This window comes from Euphorbia lathyris, chromosome 9 (assembly GCF_963576675.1).
Source record: "Euphorbia lathyris chromosome 9, ddEupLath1.1, whole genome shotgun sequence".
NCBI classification, from domain to species: domain Eukaryota; kingdom Viridiplantae; phylum Streptophyta; class Magnoliopsida; order Malpighiales; family Euphorbiaceae; genus Euphorbia; species Euphorbia lathyris.
The window spans coordinates 40,014,712-40,037,731 of record NC_088918.1 but is presented as its reverse complement, the minus strand read 5'-3'; the positions used below and the strand labels follow the sequence as shown (position 1 = coordinate 40,037,731).

Below are 23,020 nucleotides of genomic sequence, written 5' to 3'. Positions count from 1 at the left end.
GGTACGCTTGGTAAGACGTAATAGACTTCGTAATGGAATGCCCATTACATCAAAAGCTCATTACTCTGTTTGGATGCAATTTTTAATTTTATTGGAATGTAATGAGAAACTCATAGGTTACATTTTGTTCAATAAAGCTTGCAATCTCCATTACATAGAACAAGGAGTCGAATTCTCATTACATCAAAAGCATATAATCCTAATTGTTACTCTCAAAGCTTCTCTAACCTCTCATTTATCAAATCTCACACCTCAATCTAACCTCTTATCATTCTCAAAAATGCAAAAAATAGAAAAACATGAAAATTTAAAAACGAGAAAAAAAGTAATTTTTTTATATATATGCACTAATTAAATTGATTTCAGCTAATCTAATTTTGTATTTGATTTTGATTCTTTTTTTTTTTTTGTATTTTTCGTTTTTCGCTTAATCTCATTTTTCATGTTATCATGTTTTTCATTTAATTGTGCAAATAAAATTTTATGATTATATTTATTTAGGCAAACATAAATATTGTTATGATAATTACATTTCTTTATTTTCTATTTATTTAACAATCAAACATGGTGATGGAATCAACATTCCATTCCATTACAAGTTTGATTACATTACAAATTTGATTACATTGCATTACGGCATACCAAACGGACCATGAGAGCATCTTCAATAGACATTCCAATAAAAATTACCAAAAATTAACACATCATACTAAAATATATTCCTTCAATTTCAAAATAATTGTTATATTTCATCAAATTTTCTTATTTCATATTATTTGTGAGGTTTGGTTGTCAATGCAACTTTTTCCTATTTTACCATTATTAATGACTTTAATATTAATTGCACCTTTTATCATTTTAAGTTTTCAATGTATAAATAGTGGTTCAATTTAATGAGCGACATATTACGCGAAGTCTGCAAGGAAAAGAGCTTGAAACGGACGATTTTACTTCGCGAAAACATATTACGCGAAGTCTGCAAAGAGAAATGTTCATGATTTTTTACCTTCACATATTTAGTGTAATGTGTTTTCCCGAAGTAAAATCGCCACATATCTCCATGCATACCTTGATAACGAGTGGTCATTGGGTGAAATTCAAAAATCATGTCTTTGGGCAAATTTCTAGGCGCCTCTTAGGATTATTTTCTTTTATAAAAGCCTTTTAGTTACTTCTTTAGGAGTTTTTTTGCCTCTAGAGTTTAAATTCTGCTTGTGCTTTTCGAAATAGTTCTCTCTTGTCTTTGCTATTTCGACGTTGGTTCTTGGGAGTCATCGTTTCTTCTTTTTGTTCTTATGCAAAGTCACTTGAGTTTAGAGAGTTCTTCGACTGCCGTCACTGTGTTGGAAGTTTGCCTAGTAGTAGAGGAGGTCGGTTCCTTCTTCTTCAGTGTTTGTTGGTGTTTTTCTTCAGTTTTGTTGGTGTTTGGGATTTCGAGGCGTTTGGTTTCATTATTATGTTTGGTGAGTCTAGTCGGGGAGAGGTAGTGAAGTTGACTAGAGTTGCCCCTGGTGATTTTACTTTAACTGACTCCGGTCGAAGTCGCTAGAGGAAGTCTAAAGCTTCTGGGGGTAAGGCAGGTGGTGAGGGTATCTCGAAGGTGAAGAAACCTCATGTGCAAGGCATTCCTATAGTGAGGCTCCTTCGATCGATATGCCTGTCGGTGGTGTTAAGCCCGGTACGTTTAAGGTCATTATGAAAGTGCATGTGTACCTGGTGAGTGGCGGTGAGACTCTGCTAAGTCTCTATGAGCGAATGAGGAAGAAGGTATGGCCACGTGGTTCGGGGGCACCTAGGTCAGATGGTCTACGGTATCACATGGCGACTAGGTCGAAGAAACCAGAGTATTTGAGTTTGGACAAGGCCCATTCTATACTTGTTTGGAAGGATCTCGGTGCTCTATCGATTGCTTATCGAATAGGGGTTCCTTATGAAGTTAGTCACGTGGTGGCGGATGTTCGAACGAACGATCCAATGGCGCTGCACGATATGATTATGTACGAGGAGTAGTTGGAGGCTGGCATGCGGTTGCTGTTGCTTCCTTTTTTATGGAAGTGATGCCCGAGTATGACATATGAACTAGTTAGATTCACCCCAACGATTGGAGGATGATGGTTAGGTTTTATTCTCTATACTGGGTGGCTGGATACAAGGCGACGGGGCTCATATTTTAGGCCAATGAAGAGTTCCTAATCACAACACGTTAGCTTCTCGCACTCCAAGTTTAAAGTTATTGTGGGGTTGTCCAATAAGTTGCCGGAGTGGAGGCATCATTTTTTGAAGGTGTCATTAGTGAGGGATGTGTTTCCCTTTCGAGTGAATATTACATCTGGTTTGTTAGCTTTGACAAGCTCACAAAAAATTAGAACTTCCCGAACACTTCTCAAGCCCCGACAGTTCTAGCTCAGTATTTTCATAGTGTATGGCAGACTCGAATATCTAGGTATGCCTTCTTTCCATTTTTTGGATCGAACTCCTCAGCTACTAACTTTAAATTTGATGTCATACTATTGGTTGGGTGGATAGGCATGTGGTGTTGCTTAGGCTCATTCGTGTTAAGTCATGTGCAAACTGTCTACCTCTATTATGCTAGCTACTTGCTATGCTGAATTTCTAGTCATGTTCTCCTTCCCACCAGAACTGTCCTCCTCATTTGGCCTATCGCATTTGCACCACGTCTCTTTTTCCTCTCTTATGTTATCTCAAGCCCATTCTCCTTATCACTAGTGTTGGTAATTTCTTGTAGAACTACATTGTCCTTCCTCACCAAACTGGCTCCCAGGTTGTTGGCTGAGTGTTAGATTTTTCGAGCCCATAAAGCACACTTGGTCGCTAGACCTTTGATGAAACGAGTTGTTGACACCTTTGTTGGGGTTTAGTGTCCTATAGACAATTGTTCCAGGATATAAACCTACTGTAAATGAATTGTTCTTATGTCATTTGTTTTAATAAGATATGGTTTCATAACTGTATAAAGGCAACCACTTTTAAAGAACTAAATAAGTCTAAATAAAAGGAAATCCCTAAGTTTATTTAAAGTGATTATAAAGTGTTCATACAAGCATGAAGTGAGACAAAACATTATAATAAACTAATAAACTTAAAACCACTCCAAGTTAAGTGATATGTTTTGAATAGGGATTGACATAACATTGTTAAGACTTGCATGTGACAATGTTTTCTGTCAAGACAGAGAGCTGATCTCACAAGTTTCAGATATGCAGATATCTGGACAGTTACATGGATCCAATGAAAGGGTTCATTAGGATTGGGGGCCCAACTTGAGATAACAGGATAGGTAGATTTATCCTTGTCACATGTTCATCTCATTGGCATTAAAAGGTATAAGTAATCCTAAGACTCAAAGGAATGTTAATTAGTGATTCTGGATTATGGAATGTGATGCTTTGTGTTGAAACACCTTTCCACATTATTTTGATTTGACAAAATTATTTAAAAAGAATTAAACTACCATGATAAAAAATATTCTAACACATTAAATTTAAATGCTTTGATTTATTTTGAACTAATGTATTTGTTAAATGTTGAGTTATTTAATTTATAAGACATTAAGTTGTAAGGCCCCAAGGCCCACAAGAGAAAGTCAAGCCCAAGTCAACGGATGAAAGCCTCACGGCCCAAGCAGATCAAAACGCAGCTCAAGCTGAACAAAACGCAAGCCCAGCAATGAGAAGGATCGAGAAGCCTTCGACCAAAAGCTTCAAGACGAAGCTGCTGAGTTGAGCGACAATGAAGTCAAGACAGCAGTTGACCTGAATAAACTTGAAGACAAAGTATTTCTACTTTGGGTAAAGTTTAGAAGACGCAGAAAGCTGTCTGGAAGACTTTGCCATAAATGTGGAAACATCCTATCCAGTTTGACGAAAAGCTACTGAGCACTGCCGAAGACATGAGATACAAGAATTTGATTGGCCAAGGACGCTGAGCACGTACTGAGTGACAGCGACAGGAAGCTGTTTGTCTCCAACGGTTATTTCGAAATTCGAAATTACCGGTGCATCAAGTGTCACTATAAATAGGCCACTCAAACGCTTCATTCGATGCAGATCTTCAATTAAGTCGAAACGCTGACCAAATTGATATTCGAAGTTCTGTGAGAAAAGCAAAGCAAATCTTACACCAATTCCAATCCTGTGTAAAGTTTAGAGTGATCTTATTCATCTAAAGTGTCTTAGCAATTGTTGTTTAGGACAAACAAACACTTATCATTTCTAGAAGTATAGAAAAGAGAAGCTGAGTACTCGGTCATAGTACTCAGCGGTAGAAATAAGAGTGAGTAGAGGAATAGAGGAAGGTACTCTTGTATACTCAGCTTTCTATTATAAAAGGTTTGTGCTCTACCTTTAAAGAGCTCAGTAGAGGATTCTGAAAAGCTCGGAAGGAATTCTAGAGACTGGACGTAGGCGGAGAGGCCGAACCAAGATACGTCTACTGAGTAATATCTTCCTAACCCTTATCTCCTTAACTTATTGCTTGCTATAATACTGCCTAGTTAAAACGCTAAAAAGAACATAAGCTGAGTTGAGTGAACTGAGAAGCTGAGTTCAGGAATAGACTCAAGTGCTATCTCCTGACTCAAGGACAGATTCAGACTTAATCACCTGTTGACTAAGCTTGTATCTAAAACTTACTCAGTATCACCGTGCTAAAAGATTTCGAGAAAGTCTAAGTTAAAAATTAACAGTCGGCCTAACGTGAATATTTTTAAATAGTTCCTAACCCCCCCCCCTTGGAACTAATATTGTCACGTTACACGGGACCAACACTTTGATCCTGTTGTAACACGATCCATAATTGCAGGATAGTTAACATTGGATTGAGCATTTGTCACTCCTGATGAATGGGAGATACGTCCAATGATCGCTTGTGGAAGACTTGACTTTAAATCCTTGCAAGGTGATAGCTTAAGACTTGAAATGAAGATTTCACTTAACCTATCTAATTGGAGTTAACTCGGCCTGTACAAGTAAAATGAACGTCTCGCTATATGTGACTTGACATTATCCATAGTCATAAGATTCTGTTCAAGGATGTAGTTGATAAAGGATTGAATTATACGGTAACTAATACTGAAAGGTCACCGACGGAATCAACATGTCTTCTTATAGCTCTGGGGGAATGTTTCGGATCTGCCAATCACAGTTCGTGTACTCATTCCGTTATACAAAGATTGAATGTAATTTTGAGAAATTAATTTAATGGTTGTATACGGCTAGAAGCAATAAGAACCTAATGGGTCACACATAAGACTTGGAACCCAAAAGAGAAACAAATGTTAATTAATTGACGGAATCCCAATTGAGTCCACTAAGGCCCAGTAATAGAGGGAGGCGATTTTTATGTGTTGTGACACATAAGGAATTAATTTAATTTTAAACAATTATAATTAGATTATGATTATAATTATGGATTAAATTAATTATAGGATAAATAAGTTAGGAGATTTATTGAGATTAAATTGCTTCTAATTATTATCCTATTAATAAGTTATTATTATCTTTATATTTAGATATAATTATAGATAATAATAATAAGAGTATTATTCCGAATACAACTCTTATTCAGTAACATAATTCTATCTGACTAGAGTTTAGATAGAAGAGGCTATATTAACCCCTTCTTATTGTAAATTTCGGCCAAGCCACACTATCCCGGAGAGAGAGAATTTCGACCCCCTACCGTAGTGGATCGTCTTTCACCACTTGCTTCCGAATCAATTGTTTTCATCTCTTTCTTTTATTCCTTGATCTTGTGTTGATTAATTAGAGGCAATCTATCTTGATTGCTATTATTCGGTTGAGTTCTAATATCGTTTTGATTTGTGTTTTGTTTGGTGCTCGTGAACTCGGATTAAGAGTTGAGGGCACTTCGCTTGCAATGGTAGATAGTTCATCAAAAGGTATTTCCTTCTATCCCTCTTTATATGAAATAACGATTAATGGATCTTGGTTTAAAGGAAATAGGTTAAAAATTTATATTTCCGCTGCCAAACATTTGCCTATTTTCCTTCAACCTTCCTCTAGTGGTCGTCTGATTGTTGTCACTGATGTTCCCCCCCCCCCCCCCTCTCCCCCCTCTCCCCCAATTCTTCCTTTAGCCGCCTTTTCCCACCCAAATTAGACATTCTCCTAGGTGGAGCCCGAAGTGATATGTCTCAGGCTCGAGTTAACTCCTCCACGGGCATTTGATAATACCGTTCACAGTTCCGATCTATATAACTAATGAGTCCGAGTATAAAGCAGAACGAAGGAACCTTCTCATACTTAAAGGTACATAACATCCATTCCTCTCCTGATTTTCTGATTTTCTTTTCCTTCTTTAATGGATATCGTATGTCCACTTGCACCGTTAGACGCATATAAGCCTGATCATGTGTCTACACGCTCTTTGAATCATAAAAAACAAAGCCTCCGATGTAATTTGCCAATGCTTATCCACAATTTCAAAAAATAAGCCTATTGTCAAGTCGTGCAGTTGCACCCATAAATTAGCAAGATGAAAAGATGTTTCAAACGAATCTTCCCGAAGTTGTGATTCGTGGATGACCAACAGATGATTATCGAAGATCCAAAGCCCTTTCATAATTAGCGTTGGTTGATGGTGATTGCGTGCCACATGCACAGGAAGTGAATGCAGATAAACTAACGTTGATTTGAATATTTAATGAATTAAAAATCAAAATAAATCTCAAAATCGTAGTCAGCATCAATTTTAAATTTAAGTAAAATTGGATGTAAATTAAATTGATTGTAACTTTAGGCACTAATTTAACCCTTAAAAAAATAGTTGAAGAAAAAAGTCAATTGTTGAACATCCCCACCCATCAATTGAAAAGTGGAGGCTTTAATGATGGAACCAACGTGATCTCCTCTTTGCATTTATTTTATTTATATTGTTTTTGCTTCTTTCATTATTTATACACTTGTGTTTGATTTAAGTGGCGATATTAATTTCAAATTGAGCTCAAGTTTTACTATTCTAAAATATGAAAAGAAAACTACAATTCACCTAAAAAAGATCTAACCAAGCCCGATAAATGGAACACGTTATATAATAAAAAATAAATAGAAGTTGCTCCTTCCATTTCCATTTGGAACTACATCCTTCCTTCATTTTCTCCAAAATCTAATAACAACCTTAAAATAATTCAAACTCATCATCTTCATCTATTAAACTAAAATAGTTCTCCATCTTAAAAAAAAGCTTCATACTTCCTATAATATCATACTAATTTATCTAAATCTTACATGTTCCAAAAATAATTATCTTTGAAGGGTTCTTTCTCAGTTCCACATTTAAATAATATGGCAAAAATAAGCTGTGTCATTTTAAGTTTATTATAACTCAATTTTGTTAAGATTTACAAAAGGTCCATCTTAAATTCACATGAAATTATTCATTAAATAGAAAAATTGTAGTTCTAATCATGTACATATTGAATATCTTTCTTTTTAATTGGGAAGTGAACCTCAAACATGATGACAAGGCTTGAATTAAGTACTTATACAGCCAAAGTTGTAACGAAAATGCCCTAAATTTATAAAATACTAAAATAGGTTTTTTTTTTTTTTTTTAAGTTTTGTCTCAAGCTTCCAATTTGTCTAATCCGGATTCCCTGCAAATTGCAACACTACTGTTTCCACGTACAGAAAGATATTAAAACAAAATAAGTAGATTTCAATAAGCAGCTAAATATCTGAACTCGTCTTCTAGTTTTTCCTTTTTCTACTGTCTGACATTAGAAAATTCAGAAGTTGATAAGAAAAAGCAGAATTGGGGACCTCATGTACGCAGGCATGTGTGTGTATATAGAATCACTCTATCAGTTAAATAGTGATTTGCGGGGAAAATAAATCAGCACGCAACGCATGCAAACTAAAATATGTACTACCTTGACAAGGTTGCTTTGCATTTCCATCACTTGGCCAGGGTTGATACCTTTCAAAAACTTTAACAACAGCATCAGAAAAAGAAACAAACAATGCTATCTGCACTCCAAGAAAAGTGACCAAGGCATCCAATATAGATGTTCAATAGAAACAACAATGAAATGAAATTAGACACATAATATCACCCATAAATGAAGTAAACCCTATTTTGTGTATTTAAATCATGCAAGATCGTAATGCAAAAGCATCTGGACAGAGTTCTAACAAAGATGATTGTTCATCAAAGTCTCTTTTAATCAATGTTCAAGTTTCTAAATTACAAAAGAATACAACAAGGCCAGTCCTAGTCAATCATCTCCACAGAACATAGCTAATCTGTATGTGGAGTTCTCCAATGTAAATTAAAGCATCAAAGAAAAAAATAATAAAAGGAATAGGAATTTGATCTGAACATAACATACATGAATCAAGGAAACTGGAATGAACCTCCAATTTGGTCAGTATTAGATGGAGGATTTATAGCCACCCAAAGCAGTGAAATTGTGATTGCAATCAGTCCTGACCACACAAATACTATGGTTGGTGTCCTTCCCCTTCTTCCCATTAGTCCTTTCGCGAATGGATACAGATGTGCTAACACCCAGAAACTGAAAAATACTCCTCCTATTAATTTACTCCATTGCGGTATCACACTGTATATTGTTCTGCTGAATCCAACTGCTATTGCTATTAAGTTTATCATCATTATCACTATTGGCGGTATCATCAATGATGTCCATTTCACTACGTAAAGGTCTGCGAACTCATCGTCCACATCATCACCCCCTGATTTTGATGTCAGTGTGAATGAGATTTCTATTCCCGCTATCACTTTTAGCAGCCCCTGAAGCACTGCAGCAAGGTGGGCACTTGTCCCTCCTATCAACCAAAATTGTTCATTTCTCCACCACTCTTCTAATGCAATCCCCGACCATTTTATCTCCAGCAATGCAAGTAAACACAGGGTAATTGAGATCACAAGGAGGTAAACAAGGAACGTCACGTTCAAACTCTGCACAATAAACTGCCCCGAGAAGAGTGATAGTGCAGGTAGGAAGCAGTACACTATCAGGAAAATGGAAGTAAATGGGTAGATACCCACGTTTAGATATGCTATCCTCTGCAGTATTTTCATTCTTGGGCTGGCTAGAAGAGCATTGTTGCGGGAGAAGAAAATCTCCACCGATCCAGTAGCCCACCTCAGGACTTGATGAAGCCTATCTGTCAGATTGATGGGAGCAGTGCCACGGAAGGCATCACGTTTAGTTACACAGTAAACTGATTTCCATCCCCTGTTGTGCATTCGGTACCCCGTCACAACATCTTCAGTAACAGAACCATAAATCCACCCAATTCGAGATCCCCATTCTGTCTTGTCTTCATACCAGCAAGAGATGACACTGATTGCCTCTGCAACTGTTGATGCATCAAGAAGATCACGAGGAATAGTAAGAGCACCAGGTGGACGCCCATTCTTCACAGCTGGATGATCAGCAAGGGGACGACCCTGATACTCTGCCACTGGAATGGAATCAACCAGGAATGATGAGTTGCCAAACATCTTAGGGAATAGTGAAATATTCATCTCCTCATCATCAGAATCACCCATTCTTAATGCCCTATTCTCTTCTGGGGTGTTTCCAACTGAGGAATGCTTCTTGCGGCGGCCAAAACAACAGCTGCAGAAACCTGGGTGGTGCTCCTTTGATCGAGGAGGGTCAAAGCCATAAAGAGCAGTTCGTCTAAAGAGGCATCCAGTTCCAACATAGACAGGACCCATAATACCATCAAGAGCACGCATGTTGACATCAAAGAAAACAGTGTTGTGATTAGCATATCTATCAGAAGGGTCAATACCCTCAAACCTCTGAGGGAACTGGACATAGCAGAGACGGTCACCTCCTCGATCCATCATGAAGCACATACCTTCCCTCAATGCTTGCGAGTTGTAAATGTAGTGATCACAATCGAGATTGAGAATAAATGGGCCATTAGACATAATGGCTGAGGCTCTAACAAGGGCATTCATGGCTCCAGCCTTTTTGTTGTGATCATAGCCTGGACGTTTCTCACGAGAAACATAAACTAGCAAAGGGAGACGAATATCAACATCAGTGAAGTTCACTATCTTTGTATCATCATCACCAAGCAATGGTTCATCACTAGGGGGCTTCAACATCACCTGGATTACACAAAAATCTTCTCATCAGCCATCTACTCATATTATTGATTAGAAGTCGCATTATCACCACAATAAAACTCTTTATAGAAAAGCCATACCTGTATTATACCAGCATGGTCACCCTTAGAATGCTCAGTTGTAGGTTGCATCCAAGTCCCAGGCCAATGGGTACCATCAGCCATCCATGTAGCTTTTGGAATCTTCACTGTCTCTGCAGGTTCATCATCCCTATTCTGTCTTTGAAGTTTCATGGCCTTAATTTCCTCACGAGCATGGTAGGCATCAGATCGACGGCGGATAGAATCAGGCAAACCATTGGTTCTGACCTTGAACTCATCATATTCACGCTTTACCCTCCTACGATCCTTGACAAAATCTGGAAGCACTTTATTCTTGTAAGGGTCCCTTTTCAAGTTGAAGTAAGACTCAGGATTCCTGGGCTCGATATTATGTTTACGACAGAAGGGAACCCATATATTAGCGAAACTTGCTGCTTCAGCCATCGCCTCAAACGTTAGAAGAGCACCACCATCATCAGAAACATAACAAGCAAGCTTTTCAACTGGATATTCAGCAGCTAGAATGGATAGAATAGTGTTTGCAGTGACAAGAGGAGGTTCTTTCTCTGGATCTGCAGTAGAGACAAAGATATCTACGCCAGGGAGATCAGATTTGCCCGTGGGGTTGCTGGGGCTAGGTGTTTCAAATTTTTCCTTCAAGACATTAAGATCTGTGGCCCGATTAATAGGACAAAGCTTTGGAAGTTGGTCAAGAAGCCAAGAAAAAGCAAACCAGATCTCACAAACAACAGACATTCCCCATAGCCAAACTGCATCCTCATTTGGATTAGTGATCCTCCACATTAAAAACAATGCTAAGACAACAATCCGAACAAGTATGAGCAACCTGCAAGACAAATCACAAGATGTTTATCAGCGTAAGTAAAGAAATAGCATACAAAAGAGTACATATGTAAATAACCGAAATTTTAAAGGGAATATTTAATATATTTGCCTATTTGGGGTATAATGTTGCTCAAGTAATATTTGTAGTTTTGACAAAACCAGTCGGATGGACATCATACTTTTCATTCCCATCACCAAATAGGTCAAAGGAAATTAAATCACATGAAAATGAAATTATTCTGGTGTTCTATATTAAGTTCCCAAGCATCAAGCATATACAATGTGGTATGAAACTTGTCCACAATTTAGGAAACATTAAATCTTGATAAAGTTGATGTCATAGAGCACACCACGTAATAACTGTGGTAGAAGGTGACTATTTATTTGAGTATAATTTTTTAAAAATATTTCTAGTATTCAGAAATTTATTTTTCCACTGTGACTTGAAAAATTCAGGCTGACCATTAGATACTGGAAATTGTTCTCTTTTTGCTAACTTTGTTAATGCTTGTACTTTTTACTATGGATTACCAACCAAAACCAAAAGGCAATCCATAGTAAAAGGTACAAGCATTAACAAAGTAAGCAAAAACTGAATAATCTCCGGTGCAAATCCATGCTGACAGATCAGTGTTTTTCTATGTGAAACTCATAATTACCAATAATTTCAGTAAAAGAATAAGTTATATGTTGTTATGAAATAAAGAAGAGAAAAACTATAATATATGTGGAGACTATACCGGTAAGGGCTGATAATTGCAGCTGGTATCTTTAATTTCCGAGTAAGTGGCCTCCATGGTTTGCTCATCAACTCTTTGGGCTCATGAACCTCTTGTTCTGTTCCATTGGTAAAACCACCATCGTTCGGCCATATAGCATTCCCATAACCATAAGTTCCCTTTGTTTCGAACAGCCACCTATTATGATCAAAATCCCCAGTTTGACTCCTCATTAGCCCTGACTTTGTTGATTTCATCAATGACAACCTCCTCTCCATCTTGGACACTGTTCCTGGTGGTGGAAGTGGAAGTGGCCTTGCATTGTCAACTGCTACTTCTTCCAATTCGGTGTTCTTATAAGGTTCCTTACAACCCGGACATATTCCACCCCCGGTTTTCACAGCATCAATATAACAATCTCTACATATTTTAAAATCACATTCACAAGGAAGAATATCAACCCCGCGTTCATCACTCATGACCTTTGCATCACATCCAGGAATTGAACAAGATGATCCCTTAGCACCAGCCATTTGGGGATGGTTTGTTTCAGAATCAATCACCTTGTCCATTAGATGAGCGCGTGTGACACTATTAAATCCACCTGTAAAAAGTGAACTTGAAACATATTGCTCTTCAACCTTCTGTGATATGGATGGATCCATTGGTTGATTATCAGGGGTAGGTGGAATATGCACTGTGTAGTTCATGAAATCACCGCTCCCAAGCTCACTGTCCAGATCATCCCTCGAGTAGCTGATATAGCGACCTGAGGAGGTTCGCCGCCCAAATGTCACAGTTGGAGGCAACGGAGGCTTCTGTGAATTTTCAGCATCTGAACTCACAGATAGATTCGATCGGCTAAGCTTAAATGATTTTGAGGACATATTTTCCTACTATAAGAGAAGTCTCCGCAGATCCTGAAATTTCAAGATGCAGTACAAGAGAATATCAGCATATATTTCACAAGCTGTATAATTAAATAATACTAAAATACCAAAAAGATAATCTAGAATCCATAATCTCAAAAGCAGAAGCCAAATTCAAAAATCTGTCAAATCAAAAGTTTATACACAGCAATGGACCACATAATAGCTCCTCCTAGTCCTAACGTATAATCTAGAGTCCCTGCGTGGCTACCCTACCAGGAAAATAACAATACGGAAGATGAAATCAAAATTTCCACATCAAAAGAGCAGCTGATTATAATTAGATTTAACTTACTTAAAATTATAGAGACTATGCAAATACAAGAAACTGAGATCCCAAGTCATTTAAGAATTCACAAAAATCAGCAGTATACAAGAAAGAAGAAAGCATAATCGACGAAGTCAGTTCAGAATCAACACTTTTAAAACAACTATGAATAAATCACATCACATCACACCCCGATGAAGCTCAACTCAAATCTCATACCCCACAGCAACATAGCTGTAGCTGCCAGCTACTCTCAAGAAAAAGAAACCCAAATCACATTTTGAAAACACTTTTGGAGCAAAACAATTTACCTTTAAGCAAGAAAAGATGGATCCATAAAATTCAAACCAAGAAACAGCAGATCGTGAACAGACTTACCTTCTCTTTTACAAATACGAACGGAATGGGTCTTTAAAGAGGAACAGATCCCTTTGATGGATTCTCTCTAAAAGGCCAAGAACTTGAACCAAACTTTTAAAAAACAAAAATTGGAAGAAAGAAAGCTTCAATGTCAGCAAGTGTCCACAATCTCTCTCACATTAAATATTATGTTAGTTGAAAGACTGAGTCGTGAGCAAAACTAGAAGCCACTAAGAAGCCATGATGAAGACTAAATAAGTATTTTATAGAGAAGCTTAGCTTTGCTTTGCTGCACAGGACTTTTTTAAGGAAAAAAGAAATGGATCGCCGGGCCGGCAATGTACAACAAGAGTGTAAGAGATGGACAAAGACGGAGAAGAAGTTGAAGAAACGTTGTCTTAAGTCTATTTTAGAGCAGAAAAGGAAACCACTTTCGGAGGTCGATTGAATCATTAGGAAACCTTTGGGGGTACTTTTGACTTTTTCCCAAATTATTACAATCGATTCTCAGGGTAGTAATGGTAATTTCCCCTTTCTACATATTTCAAATGAATTTTGTTTTTTTTAAGGAAAAACAATCACAAATAAATTACGAAGACATCTACTTTTTCATTATTCATTTAATGTTCGTAAATCTCCATTTCTTTAATATTTACAAGCGGTATTTATTTACTCCATTTTTTTCTCCTAATTTGACTTTTCATATTAAAAATGAGAGTTTTCATATTTGGTACTATTTACCTTTTATACGTAAAAAGTAGATTTTCCAACAACAAGAAATCCATATTTTTACAACATCAACATCAAACAATAAAGAGCAAGTAAATCAAATATGCACCGACTCCACAATGTATGTCCTTATGCAATCTATTGGGCATAGTTCGGTCCATATCGTCGCTTCAATAGTTGTTGCGATGAAGCCAGAATACGACATTTGAATGGCAACTATAAGATCTATTAATGAACGGTGTAAAAAATTTCTAGAAGGCATGGGATTATCTTCTGAAAAAAATTGGTTAGAGTTACTAGTCGATAGGTATCCTGTACTGTTTCTGTTTCCAACGAGAGTTGACGGAAACGCTCCTCCGGCGACCACTGATGATGAAATCAGTAGCCGAGGATCGGTTCAAGATATTTCAATTTCTTCGAATTCCGTTATGATTTCAGTTCCCGTAAGGCTTGTACGGTCTAGGTCTGGAAATGATATAAAATCGTTTTTGTATGGTAGCCATGGATGAGAAAGATAGAGAAATAGATTGAGGAGAGAGAGAGAGAGAGAGAGAGAGAGAGAGAGAGAGAGAGTAGATAAATAGAATAATTTTTTTTTAATTCATTTAAGGGCATTATAGTCTTTTTAGATTAATAAGTGCATAATGGGTCCCAATTATTTGTGTAAAAGTGGTCAAACAGTCATTGACCAATCATTTTCTGGATAAACACACTAAAATGTCCAATCACTGATGCACGGTTTACGTATACGTGCATGTGAAGGCAAGTATACTTTAGTCGTGTATCAAGTAATAAAGTGAAAGTAAAGTATCGTTCCCATGAGGATGCTGATTATAGTACTAATCTTTTTGCTCACTAACTATTATTTAAACAATCGAAAGGTAGAGTTTGATGGGTCACCAAGTTAAAACTTAATAAGCAAGTGAAATGAAAATTAGACAAATCAATTAAGAGATTACTTATATTGAAGAAACTAAGGCTTCTAACTTTACTTAACCTCATTGCTTGGTAATAACACTTAACCCCTTTTAAGTTGTTTTATCCTTTTTAAGATGGCGGTTTTTCTTATTAACTAATAGATTCTCGAGATTGGCTCTAAACTCTCGATTAATTACTTTCCCTTGGTCCGACTCAAGTAATTAATCTAGAGAATCATTAAGTTTTATTAATCTAAACCTTTTTAACCTACTTTACATTGGTCTTGCTAAAGTGATTACTTAGGATTCAAGAAAAACCGCTCGAGTAATTAGTTCTAAACTTTCAATTAATTACTTTCCCTTGGTCCGACTCAAGTAATTAATCCAAAGAAGCATTAAGTTTTCTTAGTTCCAAACCTTCTATTTATTACTTTCCCTTGGTCCGACTCAAGTAATAAATCTAAGATTTGTAAATAAGATTCATGAAAAACCTTGGAAAACCAATAAGCCACACTAAATGGTCATTAGTTAGTTCTAAAAAAGGATATACATAGCTTAAATAGGTTAAACGTAATACCACATAATTAAGGTTAAGATCCGCTTTTAGTCTTAGTTAAGGGGGTTTTAGCCTATGATTAGATTAAAACACACCTTAGGAAGATAGATAATGGAGTTCATAGTAATAAAAGAGATTGAAGTTTAAAAGAAACTGTAATGACGATTGCCGAACGAACTTTTTCGGTAACTTAAAACTTACTTTTATTGGATGAACTTTTGCACAAACAACAACTTAAGCACAATAGCAACAATCATAACAACAAATACAACTGATCTTTGAAGAGAAAAATTAGCAAAATAACATTATAGAGGAAGGAATTACGCCTAAGCTTGGTGTGTCCTCAAATGGTTCTCAAGGTCTCCTTTTATAGTAAAATGGCACAAATGCTTCCAAAGACCAAATCTCCTTATGTCCCATAACTCTTTAATCTTCCATACTCAGCTTTAAATAGGGTGGTGGAAGACTTTGACAATTTAGGAGTTGAAATGAGTAAAGGTGGAAAAGGAATCATAGGCTTCAATATGTTCATCAACTTGGGATAATTTTTTGGGCCTATTAAACTTAGAATTTGGAGATGATTAATATTGGTCATTTGTACATATTTCTCTTAGCTTTCCAACGCATTTTGAATCGCCTCAATCCGAGTCCGTACGAGGGAGATACGACGAAAATACAAAAATATATCAAATCTGCCATCAATGTGAACAAAGAGACGTTATTTCTGCCAGCTCCATCTCGACAAGATGCTGCCCATCTTGACAAGATGCATACGAGAAATCACTAAAAACGCATTTTTTCACTCCGTTTTACTCTCGAGTTCTCGCCTTAAGCCCCGACTTTGGTTATTTATGCCGAAAACCTTGCGAAAGTGCCTGGAAAACACACAAAGTGACTTAGATACATAAAATGAAGAAAATATACAAATTTTTTTTTATTAAAATTGTACTAAATAACTAGTAATACTAAAAATGCTATAAATTACGATGATAACAACACCCCCAAACTTAAGCTTTGCTTGTCCTCAAGCAAATAAAAGCTGAAAATAAAATTTATATCATCGAATAAGTTAACGTAAAGACATAAATTATTTTAATCGAAAATGAACAAAAATTCTATATTCAAATCTCACATTATTTCTTTAGATAAAATGATTTGTTTTTACACTCTTATTTTTCAAATGGACATTTTTCATTGTGTTGAATAAAATTGAAACAATTTAAACACTTTACATGGAAGTCACTCTTACGCTCAAGTGTTTAGGGCATTGAATTTTTCGTTCAATCCGATAAAAACACTAACTATTAAAAATTTGCATGGTCATCCAAATCTTTACCAAACACGACCGACTATAAACACGATCAAAAGGTCTTAATCGGGTTGTAAATAAATTTTCTGGGTAAGTAAATTTACGGGTAATTATTTGACTGATTCACAAAAGAGATTTTGTCTTTTGACAATTCAGAATTTTTGTAACGGAAATCTCTCTTTTATTTTTATTTATATATATGATACCATATATATATTTTTATATTGGGTAAATTCCAAAAACAACCCATGTGGTTTGATGTTGTTCCAAAAAAACCCTTGTGGTTTGTTATTACAAAAAAAAGGACTGTGGTTTGCGCCGTTAACCAAAAAACGGAAAATGACTTAACGGTGTTAAAATTTCTCTTCTTCTTCTTCTTCTTCTTCTTCTTCTTCTTCTTCTTCTTCTTCTTCTCTTCTTCTTCTTTTTTTTTAAATTTCTGAAATTTTATTTTTTTTATTTTTTCTTTTTCTTCTTTTCCTTTCCCTTCTTCTTCCTTCTCTCCTCCTCCTACTCCCTTCTCTCCTCCTTCTTCTTCTTTCTTCTTCCTTTTTCTTCTTCCTCCTTCTTCTTCTTCTTCTTTTTTTCTATTCTTTTTTTTAAATTCCCTTACTCGAAGAAATTTGGAATTTTCCCGAAATCTGGAATTTCCAGATTTCGGGAAAATTCCAGATTTCTTCGGAAATCTGGAAAATTTCCAGATTTGGAAATCTGGAAAGATTTCCGTTGGAAATCTGGAAAATTTCCAGATTTCTGGAAATTTCCAGATTTCTGAAGAAATCTGGAAATTTCCAAAAATCTGGAAATTTCCGAAACTTAAAAAAAAAGAAAAAAATAAAGGAAGAAGAAGAGGGATGATGAAGAAGAAGAATGGAGGAGGGGAGAAGAAGGAAGAAGAAGAAGAAGAAGAAGAAGAAGAAGAAAGAGGAGGAGGAGGAGGAGGAGGAGGAGAAGAAGAAGAAGAAGAAGAAGAAGGAAAAGGAAAAGAAAAAGAAAAAGAAAAAATAAAAAAAATAAAATTTCAGAAATTTAAAAAAAAAAGAAAAAGAAGAGAAGAAGAAGAAGAAGAAGAGAAGGAAGAAGGAGGAGGAGAGAAGGAAGAAGAAGGGAGAAGGGAAGAAAAAGAAAAAGAAAAAGAAAAAATAAAAATAAAAAAAATCGAATTTCCAACCTTACCCCTGTGCCACGTCAGCATTTTAACACCGTTAAGTCATTTTCCGTTTTTTGGTTAAAGGCGCAAACCACAGTCCTTTTTTTTGTAATAACAAACCACAAGGGTTTTTTTGGAACAACATCAAACCACAGGAGTTGTTTTTGGAATTTACCCTTTTATATTTCTTTTCTTTTCTTTTTTGACTTTATATAGATAAATATCAATATGAATTTTATTTATATGTATATATATATAAAGTATGAAATATACGAAAATAAAGAGATATAACCGCTATATATCGGTTTAAGTATTTGTTTGAATTTTGTATCCACTGTGAATCATCATCTCTTGCAATTAACAAGTATATTTGTTATTAATTACCCTTAAATTTAGGGGGGTACAAAAATGGTATTTATGAAGGGAATGCGGTTTGTAATGTGGTGAAATAAATGGAATGTCTAGGCTCGAAGGGGTGAACGACGGAGAATGTGTTTAAGATGCACTACTATTTTGAGTTCGAAATGTGAGGGTAAGACAAGGAATGACTTAATCATGTCATGTTTTGAGCTATACGCGTGAGGTTTTGATCGGTATTTGATGTAAATTCTCAAGTTTCGTGTAATTATGGAACACTCGTGAGAAAAAAATGAAGCATGATAACAACCCAAATTATTCTTGAATAAAGAATAAGGGAAAATTAACAGAAATAATGGCAAACCATTATTCCTTCTAAAAGAGATATTTATACATGATTAATGTGGAATTAATGATAATTAATGCAGGGGAGAATATGCAAATAATGAGGAAAAAGAAGGAGTTTCTAGCACTATGCCACGCCACGTGGACCATGGCGGGATACGCCATAACGAGATACGCCCGATGTGAGCGAGTAGCGGAGACCCGCCATAGCTCTCAGAGAGAGCGTGCATACGCCTTGACGGATCAAATAATATTATCCCAATGACCAAAAGGGATATTCACCTTGAGAACGCCGCAAGAAGAACCGGATGGCGGATCTCCACGGTTCAGCTCAGTGAGATCCGCTGGCGAACCTATGAGGCGAATCTCCTCTTTCACCTGATTCATCACAGTAACGGCTAACCGCCAACTCGGCCATAAAGATCATTAAATGAATCATTAATAGTCTTAAACCACCAGGTTAAGAGTAACTTGTAACCGCCATTAAATGAGCATTAATGGAGACTTTCTGGTTACCTAGAGGTTACGAATTCCCCAACTATATATAGCCTACATCCCTAGGCTATCAAGGTACACACATTCACTTATTCTTTGTCAATTCAGTTTGCTCTCTTGATCTTCCTTACTGACTTTGGCATCGGAGTGTCCCCGGCCGATCCCAACGGCGCCTCACAGGGAAGTGCTCCGATCAAGGATTTTTCCCCGTGTTATCAATTGGTGCGGTGAATGTGGATCTCTAACAAACAGAAGATCACAAAATCTTGATTGTATAGAGTTTCACAAAGAACAAAACAATGGAGTCAACAGAATAGAAATCACAATCTCCAACTTTGGCTCAATCAGTACAACAAATCTATCCAAAGATACGGTTCTCCATATATTGGTGGGAAAGAGTTTTCTACATTAAATCTGGAATTTTATGATGAAAAAGATAAGTTTCCTCCCATTTCTTATTCCATTTTTTATTAAAGAAAATTGAGATCCCTCACTCTTATAAAGTGCTATGAATATCGTTACATGTTATAATGATAAATCTAATAAATTGTAAAGATGAAGTCATAGATGCAAATCTTTCATTAAACCTTGCATGCTTACTATGCCCTCATATTTTTATGCATGACAAGTGTAATATGATATTATCATTGAACCAGTACAAACGCATGTATAAGACCCGTGATCTTGGGATTTACAAAAGGAAAAAATCATCCATTCGATGTGATTTTGTCATTTGATATTAAAATATCATAAAATTGCTCATGTAATTGCAAAGGATTTAGATCTAGTCGGTCTTTTGGGTGAACAAGCATATAACTATTAGAAGAAATTGCAAAAAATCATATTTGGTTTTCCTTGTACAATTCACCATCTATATATGGCTTTTCTCCTATTTAGTACTTTTAATATCAAAAATTCATATTTTTGAATATTGTTTTGTCAAACAGTTATTTCATTCCCTTTTTTACAAGGATGTGTTTATTCATATAAAAACTGTTTATCTGACATTATTAGAATTTCTTTTACCGACGTAAGAGAATTGAACATATTAAATCAATTTGTGATCATCATGTAACTGTCCCTAACTATTAAGGCCATTATGGGTTGATGAATTGCCAAATTGGATAAACAAAACTTTCATGTCTTGAGCTAACTACAAAACTGTGCAAATGTCAGTTTCGAATGAGAAGCATCGTAAAACATCTTCGCCACGAAGACAGGGCTCTTCTCGCAGAGGTAGGTCACCTCCCTCTCCAATACGCTGACGTAGTAAGAGGCCTATTGATACACCCCGGAGTACCAGCCCACCACCATCATCCTCCCGACCAGGAGACATTGGTCATGTCCCCGTAGGAAACCAAGGAGGTCATGACCGATTACATATAGGCAGTTCAGGCGGCGGTGGATCAGCTGCAGAAGCATTGGCCAAAAATACAACATGTAAAATCTTACAAGAGGATCTGATCCGGAGAAAACCCCGCAATATGGCGAATCTAATTGAACGATGCAAAAGCATTCAGGGAGGTAGATGACATACGCCGCGAATCGTTATCTCCATCACATAAAACCAAAGGCGAATCTCACAATCGAGATCGTGAGAAAGACAAAAATCGGGGTTCTTCCTCCATAAACAGGACTTTAGTACAAGTAATATAAATATTCTAGTGGTCAAATTTGAGGGGGTACCCAATCTAAGATTATTACCACCCTTTGGTTGGCCACCACACTGAAGCTTGCTGGGAGCTGGCAAACTAGATAGCTTTGTCCAGAATAACAAATAACAAGATGACAAGCAGAAGACAGATCCCAAAAATAAATTCAAAAGTGTCATTAATGTCATGGCGGATGGACCAGGGTATCAGCCACCCGTGGAAAAAGCAAAAATATCCGCTCTAGATAAAACATCCCTTCATTGCTCCTTTTGCAGAAACAGGTCCAGTAATCTCTCCACATACAGATGCGATGACAATTGAAGGATGGAAGATGAAATGAGGCGGGTAATGGTAGACACGAGCAGTTCTTGCAATATCATCACCATAGGTACATTCTCACCAACAAAGGAGGAGTAATGATTAGCGGGAACCAAAAGACGATTCAAGAGACCTACTCAGCGTCACTATCAATTCGCCCACAATCCAAAGAGGACGAATGTGAGAAATATTAACTTGTCACTACAGCTTTGGGCGACACAGAAACGCTCCTTATTGCTGATGGAAAGCGGGTACGAATCGCCAAAGGATTAAACATCATTGAGTCTGAAAGCCTATTTGCATAGGAGAATGAGATTCGTACAGGAATAAGCCCAGATGTGATCACTCATAAGTTAAACATCATTAAGGATGTGGTTCTAGTTGCTCAGAAAAGACGGAACCATGGGCCTAAAAATCAGTATTTTTACATATTCTTATATGTGCATTAAACTGTTATAATATCCTATATTTTATAATTTATTCTTTCTCGTCATACTTCTTATATTCACTTGCCTAGCTTTTAGTGCTGATATACGTCCAGTGGCTGGCGAATCATAAGTTCCACAAGTGGATCAATTACCTCAAAGATAGGACAATTGATCCCATCACGGGTGGATCCCCTTTGCATAAAGGTAAGAAGCACAGACCCTCAGGAGCTTTCAAATGAGCTCAACTCTCTCCTCAAAGACAGGAAGAAGATTGACCACCATCAAAAGCGGGTTAAAATCGTCTCAAACATGAGATCATTACACCCTCAACTTTCTCCTCAAAGATAGGAGAACACTCTCATGGGCGGATCCATCTTTAGATGATCACCATTCGGTCGGACACCATTCGGTCGGACACCATAAACGAGTTAAAACATTCCTTGGACGCAAGGACTTTACACTCTCTCACTCCCTTCCCAAAGAAGGGTTCACAAGTCCTACGGGCGGATCGCTTCACCTCAAAGATAGGTAGCAAGTTAATCCCCTGGGCAGCTTTACTTCCTCTAGAAGGAATAGAACAGCTTCTAAACCTTCACAAAGGTTCACACATTGGGGTACGGCTGGCCACCTACCCTAAACAATCGGAGAAATCGTAAACCAGATTCTAGAAAATTACTTGCTAAAAGATATAATGCATTAGTAAAAATAGTTCTGGAAAGCAAAGGGATTCATCTCCAAATAATGAAGCCTCGTCTTGATCTCCAAGTAATGAAGCCTCGTCTTCATCTCCAAGTAATGAAGCCTCGTCTTCATCTCCAAGTAATGAAGCCTCGTCTTCATCTCCAAATAATGAAGCCTCGTCTTCATCTCCAAGTAATGAAGCCTCATCTTCATCTCCAAGTAATGAAGCCTCGTCTTCATCTCCAAGTAATGAAGCCTCGTCTTCATCCAATTCAAGTAATGAAGCCTCGTCTTCATCCAATTCAATTAATGAAGCCTCGTCTTCATCCAATTCATAAAGCCTCGTCTTTATCCAATTAATGAAGTCTCGTGTTCATCAAATTAATGAATCCGCATCTTCATCATAGAAATAACAAAGTCTCGCCTCCACAAAATGCACAAAAGTCCCTAAATGGCTGATCATTCTTACTGATCCCTAAGGGCGGGTCATTCTCCTCAATATGGCAGAACTGAAGAAAAGAAGTCCCTAAGGCGAATCATAATCCTATACGATAGGAACAAATGGCCCCATCTAGGGCGGATCCACTTTCCTCCAAGATAGAAAAATAAAACACGGCGGATCAAGCCCTGATCACCGCCAGGATTAAAACATTTCTCAGACGTGAGATCTTTACATCCTTCAAACTTCTCTCAAAAAGAGGAGTTTTCTACACCTATGGCAGATTGATCCACCTCAAAGAGAGGAAGCAGATCAAACGCTTACGGTAGCTT

The 23,020-nt window shown here is 36.8% G+C and overlaps 1 protein-coding gene across 1 annotated transcript; it reads right to left on the bottom strand.

Annotated features, from left to right (window-relative positions):
- Positions 1-8,168: 8,168 nt before the first annotated feature.
- LOC136206048 (cellulose synthase-like protein D3) lies at positions 8,169-13,719 on the bottom strand. The gene is made up of 4 exons (XM_065996959.1): positions 13,331-13,719; positions 11,777-12,675; positions 10,230-11,037; positions 8,169-10,131 (listed from the first exon to the last, which is right to left on the bottom strand). The coding sequence occupies exons 2-4, from the start codon at positions 12,640-12,642 to the stop codon at positions 8,377-8,379; spliced, it is 3,429 nt and encodes a 1,142-aa protein (XP_065853031.1). The 5' UTR covers positions 12,643-12,675; positions 13,331-13,719; the 3' UTR covers positions 8,169-8,376.
- Positions 13,720-23,020: the final 9,301 nt, after the last annotated feature.

What these genes read in the sequence shown, in the direction of transcription:
- LOC136206048 (XM_065996959.1), bottom strand. Translation starts at nt 12,642, where the DNA reads ATGTCCTCAAAATCATTTAAGCTTAGCCGATCGAATCTATCTGTGAGT. An exon ending in GCAATTATCAGCCCTTACCG is followed by an intron (nt 11,038 to 11,776) that starts GTATAGTCTCCA and finishes TTTGTCTTGCAG; the next exon opens with GTTGCTCATACTTGTTCGGA. An exon ending in ACCATGCTGGTATAATACAG is followed by an intron (nt 10,132 to 10,229) that starts GTATGGCTTTTC and finishes TGTGTAATCCAG; the next exon opens with GTGATGTTGAAGCCCCCTAG.